At 36.5% G+C, this 7,153-nt stretch overlaps 1 protein-coding gene across 1 annotated transcript; it reads left to right on the plus strand.

The window, feature by feature from the left end:
• Nucleotides 1-5: 5 nt before the first annotated feature.
• On the plus strand, nt 6-3,497 carry KVR01_012409 (mismatch repair ATPase MSH2). The gene is made up of 2 exons (XM_044785412.1): nt 6-317; nt 386-3,497. The coding sequence occupies exons 1-2, from the start codon at nt 294-296 to the stop codon at nt 3,131-3,133; spliced, it is 2,772 nt and encodes a 923-aa protein (XP_044638597.1). The 5' UTR covers nt 6-293; the 3' UTR covers nt 3,134-3,497.
• Nucleotides 3,498-7,153: the final 3,656 nt, after the last annotated feature.

Below are 7,153 nucleotides of genomic sequence, written 5' to 3' on the forward strand. Positions count from 1 at the left end.
ATGTTGTCGTGCTCCAGATACCTAGGTACCTAGGTACCTGGGCACAGCGGATCTCGCCCCAGGTTCTGAGACCCCTGGACCCCGGCACGCCCCACTTAAACTTAATGGAGTCGCGTCGCGGTACGCGTTGAGTGCTTGCTACTCTTGGGCGAGGGAGCTTCCAACGAATGCACCCTCATCAACTCCAGGTCCTCGTCTCATGCACTCTTTTTCTGGTGGAACAAGACGTTATTGACAGCGGCCAGCACCTTGGCTCTCCTCGTCCCGTCTGTTAGGTCTCTGATACGCTCAACATGTCTTCCCGACCAGAGTTGAAGGTGTGTCGCCCCCTGCTTCCCCTTGCCAGCCTGGAAAATGCGGGTTCTAACCATGAGTGGTTTCCCAGGTCGATGACGAGCACGGCTTCATCCGGTTTTTCAAGTCCCTTCCCACAGTAAGCGATGAGACTGTCCGAATATTCGACAGGGGCGACTGGTACACCGCGCACGGCGAAGATGCCAACTTCATAGCGCGAACCGTCTACAAGACCACCTCCGTGGTCCGCCAGCTGGGAAAGAATGACCAGACTGGCCTGGCATCAGTGACGATGACCGTCACAGTCTTCCGGCAATTCCTCCGGGAAGCACTGTTCAAGCTGGGCAAGCGTGTGGAAATCTGGGCAAGTCCTGGCAGCCGCATGAACTGGAAGATCGCCAAACAAGCCTCACCAGGAAATCTGCAGGATGTGGAGGAGGATCTGGGAGGCCAATTCGACGGTGCGCCCATGATCATGGCCGTCAAGTTCTCCGCCAAGGCCAGCGAGGCAAGAAGCGTCGGTGTGTGCTTCGCCGACGCCAGTGTCCGCGAGCTGGGAGTCAGCGAGTTCCTCGACAACGACCTGTACTCCAATTTCGAGGCTCTCCTGATCCAGCTCGGAGTGAAGGAGTGCTTGATACAGTTCGACAAGGGCGACAAGGACAAGGACCCCGAGCTGGCCAAGTTGAAGCAAATCATCAACAACTGTGGCATTGCAATGTCAGAGCGGTCTGCGGCCGACTTTGGAACCAAGGACATTGAGCAGGACCTGGCAAGAATACTAAAAGACGACCGCTCCGCATCCATGTTGCCACAGACAGAATTAAAGCTGGCCATGGGATCTGCCGCCGCGCTCATCAAATACCTCAATGTGCTCCAGGACCCCTCCAACTTTGGACAATACCAGCTTTATCAGCACGACCTGTCGCAGTTCATGAAGTTAGATGCTGCTGCCCTAAAGGCACTGAACCTGATGCCCGGGGCGCGAGACGGCGCCAAGACGATGAGCCTGTATGGGCTCTTGAACCACTGCAAAACGCCAGTGGGCAGCCGGCTTCTGTCCCAATGGCTCAAGCAGCCTCTCATGAGCAAGGATGAGATCGAGAAGCGCCAGCAGCTCGTCGAGGCCTTCGTCAGCGACACTGAGCTTCGCCAGACAATGCAGGAGGAGCACCTCAGGTCTGTACCTGACCTGTACCGACTGGCAAAGAAGCTGCAGCGGAACAAGGCCAACCTCGAAGATGTCGTGAGAGCATATCAGGTGGTAATTCGCCTGCCGGGGTTAATTGGCACGTTCGAAGGAGTGATGGATGAGGCGTATCGCGACCCCCTGGACGCCGCCTACACCACCAAACTGCGTGAGCTGTCCGATAGTCTCGTCAAGCTCCAGGAGATGGTGGAGACAACGGTGGACCTTGATGCGATGGATCAGCATGAATTCAAGATCAAGCCCGAGTTCGACGACAACCTCCGTGTCATAAGCAAGAAGCTGGAGCTTCTGCGACGTGACATGAACAAGGAATTCGTGGACGCGGCGAACGACCTCGGCCAAGAGCAGGACAAGAAGATCTTCCTCGAGAGCCACAAAGTCCACGGATGGTGCCTGCGGCTGACCCGGGCTGAGGCGGGATGCATCCGCAACAGAAAAGAGTACAAGGAGTGCTCAACACAGAAGAACGGCGTCTACTTCACCACCAACAACCTTCTGAGCATCCGTCGCGAGTTCGACCAGTTATCGCAGAACTACAACCGGACCCAGAGCGGCCTGGTCAACGAGGTTGTCAGCGTCGCGGCGTCATACTGCCCGGTCCTCGAGAGACTTGCGGGCGTCCTCGCACATTTGGACGTCATTGTCTCCTTTGCCCACTGCTCTGTGCACGCTCCCATCTCGTATGTACGGCCCACGGTCCACGAGCGCGGGCAGGGTCAGACGATCCTCAAGGAGGCCCGCCATCCGTGCATGGAGATGCAGGACGATGTGCAGTTCATCACCAACGACGTGGAGCTTACACGGGACAAGTCATCGTTCTTGATCATCACGGGACCAAACATGGGCGGCAAGTCCACATACATCCGCCAGATCGGCGTGATTGCCCTGATGGCACAAGTGGGCTGCTTCGTGCCGTGCAGCGAGGCGGAGCTGACGCTCTTCGACTCCATCCTCGCACGCGTGGGCGCGAGCGACTCCCAGCTAAAGGGCGTCTCGACCTTCATGGCCGAGATGCTGGAGACGGCAAACATCCTCAAGTCGGCGACGGCCGAGTCCCTGATCATCATTGACGAGCTGGGCCGTGGCACCTCGACCTACGACGGGTTCGGGCTGGCATGGGCGATATCCGAACACATTGTCAAGGAGATTGGCTGCTTCGCCTTGTTCGCAACGCACTTCCACGAGCTCACGGCGCTCGCGGAGCAGTACCCCCAGGTCACGAACCTGCACGTCACAGCGCACATCAGTGGCACGGGCGCAGACAAGGACAGCAAGAGGGAGGTTACGCTGCTGTACAAGGTCGAGCCGGGCATCTGCGACCAGAGCTTCGGTATCCACGTGGCGGAGCTGGTGCGCTTCCCGGACAAGGTGGTCCGCATGGCAAAGCGCAAGGCGGACGAGCTAGAGGATTTCACGACCAAGCATGAGGAGGGCACCGTGGGCAAGTACAGCAAGCAGGACGTGGAGGAGGGCAGCGCGTTGCTGAAGGAAGTGCTTGTGCGCTGGAGGGAGCAGGTCCAAGGCGGGGAGATGAGCAAGGACGAGATGGTGGCCAAGCTGAGAGAGCTGGTCAAGGCCGATGCAAGGCTGACCAGCAACCCGTTTTTCGAGAGCGTCCAGGCCTTGTGAGGCCGATCCACCTGGCAGATGAGATGCTGGAGTGCTGTATTCTGATGGGACATGGATGGAAAGACGTCATGTCTGGTCCTGGCGTTTGGAGGCTTGTGGGGAATTATCTCATCCCCTGTACGGGGGAGGAGCTTCGCAATGGGAACATCAATCTGCCTGTACTCCGCAGCGCCCGGAACAGCAAGTGTGAAATAACCAACACGTTGTGTTGGGATGAGATTCCGCAGGGCTCCGCGCTTCCGTGGTGTAATTTGGAGGGGCGCGGAGCGAGTCAGTGGAAAGAGGCGGGCTGGCGGGTAGGTTTGGACTCGAAACAACGTCTTGACAACTAGAGTGCACCATCATGCGCTTCTTCTTCTTTCAAGGACATGGGGTTAATTTGTCCTTGACAACTGACAAGACGATGACAGCACAGGCGCCCCGACAGCCACGACGTTGCATCCGGGCCGAGCCCATACTTTGCTGATGTTTCTTCCGGACGACGACCTGTTGCGCCATGGTCGAGCCGAGTGTGGTAGCGACGCGGCTCTACCCGCCTCGTGCTCATCCGATACAGAGCACACCTGGCGCAAGGTTTGGAGTACACACGGCTGTGCCTCTCCCATGGGGTCAAGCGGGGGCTTCTGATTGCGGGAAATGAAAAGCCCATTCACGACGTGCAGAACGTGACTTCAGCTGACGACGAATTTGAGCCGCCTCTTCCCAGCCTAGCCTAGCCCCCGCCTTAGCAGCCCCTAATATCAAACCCAGTCCTGAACAGGCTGCCGGGCTGACAAGTCTGCCACCCCGTCCAGCCGACACTACCGAGTCGCCTCATTCCTCGACGGTTCTCAGATCCTCCACCAGTAGGATCGAGGCATCCGGCACCCATTCCTTTCAGTATCCAACGTCCTCCTCCCCCTAAAACATGGGAGAGGGTAATCGACGTGCCGCTTTGCAGCCCGGTGGACAAAACAAAACGATCGGCCACGGTGGCGGTATACAGCTCGCTTAAAAAACACTAAAGCTCGCTTAAAATTAACAAAAATAAAATAGTTAAAATAGGTAAAAATTAATATAAATAAAAATTAAATAAAAATCCTATACCTAAAGGTAAATATAAATATTTTATAAATTTATAAAAAATAAATATATAAAAAATATAATTTTATATTATTATAAATAAATAATATAATATATAAATAAATATATTATAATAATAATTTAATTATATTAAATTATATTTTAATTAAATTATAATTACTTTATAATTATAATATAAATATATTTTAAATATAATTATAATATAATTATAACTATTTAAAGGTTTAATTAAACTTTTATATTAATAATATAAATAGTAAAATATATTATTTTATATAAATAATATAAGTATTATATAAAAGTATAAATTATTAAATAAAAATTTTAAATTTAATTTTATATATAAAATAAAATATATTTAAAAATAAATATAATTAATATAAATATTAAATAAAATAAAATAAAATAATAAAATAATTTAATTAATAATTAAATAAAATAAATTAAAAATATAATTATAATTTAATTTTAAATATAATTTAAAATATATTTTAAATATTTTATAATTATTATTTTAAATATATTTTAAACTTTTATTTAATAATTTATAAAAATATATTTAATATTTATAAAAATAGTAATATAATTTTTAAATAGTTTATATAAATATATTATATATATTAAAAATATTTTTATTTTATAAGGGTAGTTTAAAATATATTAATAAAATATATAAATAATATAAATATAATTTTTATAATTTAAATAAAAATTATATATAATATTATTATTTAAAAATTAGTTTTTAAATCTTTTATATATTTAAAAACTTAATTTTATAATATGCTTAATTAATATCTTTTACTTTCTTTATAGGTTTAAAATACCTAATTTATTTTTTATAGCCTTTAATCCTTTTATTAAAATTATAATATTAAAAGTTTATAAAAATATTAATAAAAGGTAATAAAAACCTATAAAATAAAGTTTAAATTTAATTAGGTTTACTATTTATATAAATAATTTATATTTATAATAATATTAAACTTTAAATTAAATTTATTAAGGAAAACCTTAATATAAAAATTAAACTTTTAATAAGCTATTATAAAATCTTTAAATAAAATATATTTAATAATTAAAGCTAGCTTATAAAATAAAATTTTATTATTATATATTAAATTAAATATATATTATTAATATTTAACTATTTTAATAATAATAAATAGGGTATTATTATATTTATTAATATTTAAAATTATAAATAAAATAAAGCTTTATAATTATATAATAATATAAGTAAAATAGGTATTTTAAATAATAATTAAAGTTTATTATAAATATAAATATAATTTAGCTTTATTAAACTATTTAAATAAAAATTAAATATTATCTTTTAGGTAATATAATATATATTTTATAATAGTACTAGTATATTAAAAGCTATATTTGCCCTTATTTATATATTAAATTATAATAACCTTTTATTAATATAATAAAAGTAATAAAAATAAATAAAGAAAATTTATACTTAAATAAAAATTTAATATATAAGTAGAAATTATAAAATATATAATTTATATATTTTATAATAATATAATAATTAATATTATAAAGCTAGTATTATATAATAAAATAAGCCTTTAAAATTAAAATATTATATTAAAATTATTAAAATAAAAATAATAATAAATTATATTATTTAATATTTATTAAAATATAAAGTAAAATAAATAAAATATATAAAAGCTATTTTAAATTTTATTAATATTATATATTAAATAAATATAGGTTAAATAAATATAAACTATTATTTAATATATTAATTAAAAATTAATAATTTAAAAGGCTACTTTTAAAACTTTAATAGCTAGTTAAAATAGTAATATATATTACTTTAAAAATGCTTATAATATTAGGAAAATATTAATATATATATATTATAAAGTACTTATAATAAGGTTTAAAAGTATTATATAAGGGTAAATAAATATAATAAATAGTATTTAAGGGCCTTATAAATATAAAAATTAAGTTTAAATTATAAATATAAATTATTTTAAAGTTAAAATATAATAATTAATAAAAATTATTTTAAATTACCTTTTAATTTTATATATTTAAAATATAAAATATAGTTATAAAAATACTTATAATTATTTATAGAAAATATATAAATTATTAGTTTAGCCTAATTAATAAAACTTTAAAGTTAAAAAAACTTAATTATAAAATATAATATTAATTATTAATAATTTTATTATAAATTTTAATAGGTTTACTAATATATATTTAAAGGAAGTATATATATTAAAAAAACTTTATATAAAAGTTTATATTATTATTTAACTATTTTAATAATTATTATAATAATATAATAATATAATATTTATAAATATATATAAAAATTAAAATAATATAAATAAACTTTATATTTTAATATATAAAATATATTAAATTTATTTTTAAAAGGTATTAGGGTTAATATAATTTTATATTAGTAAAAGTAGTTTAATATTAATTTTTATTAAAAATATACTTTTAGTTTTAATTAAATATAATTTAAGGATTAATTATAAATAATTATAATATATTTAAAATATTATTTTAATAAAATAAATTATATTATTATTACCTTTTTTAAAATAATTAAATATTTTTAAAAGTATTAAATATTTAAAATAAATTTTTTTAAATAACTTAAAAGTATTAAATAAAATAAGTTAATTTTAAACTTTTAACCTAGTTATTAATAAAAATATATATAATTTATATTTATTTTTATTTACTTTTATTTATTTATTATATTAGTTTTAATTATTATATATATATATATTAATAACTTTAATACCTTATTTTTATTACCTTTTTTAAAAATATTTTAAGGTTTAAAAAGTATAACCTCTTTTAATTAATTATTTTAAGTTGGAAATAATATATAATCCTAACATGCTATTATAATAAATATAAATATTAAATAGGTTGCTAGTATACCCT

Source organism: Diaporthe batatas (genome assembly GCF_019321695.1).
Source record: "Diaporthe batatas strain CRI 302-4 chromosome Unknown Contig00019, whole genome shotgun sequence".
NCBI lineage: Eukaryota > Fungi > Ascomycota > Sordariomycetes > Diaporthales > Diaporthaceae > Diaporthe > Diaporthe batatas.

What these genes read in the sequence shown, in the direction of transcription:
- KVR01_012409 (XM_044785412.1), top strand. Translation starts at nt 294, where the DNA reads ATGTCTTCCCGACCAGAGTTGAAG. An exon ending in CTTCCCGACCAGAGTTGAAG is followed by an intron (nt 318 to 385) that starts GTGTGTCGCCCC and finishes GTGGTTTCCCAG; the next exon opens with GTCGATGACGAGCACGGCTT.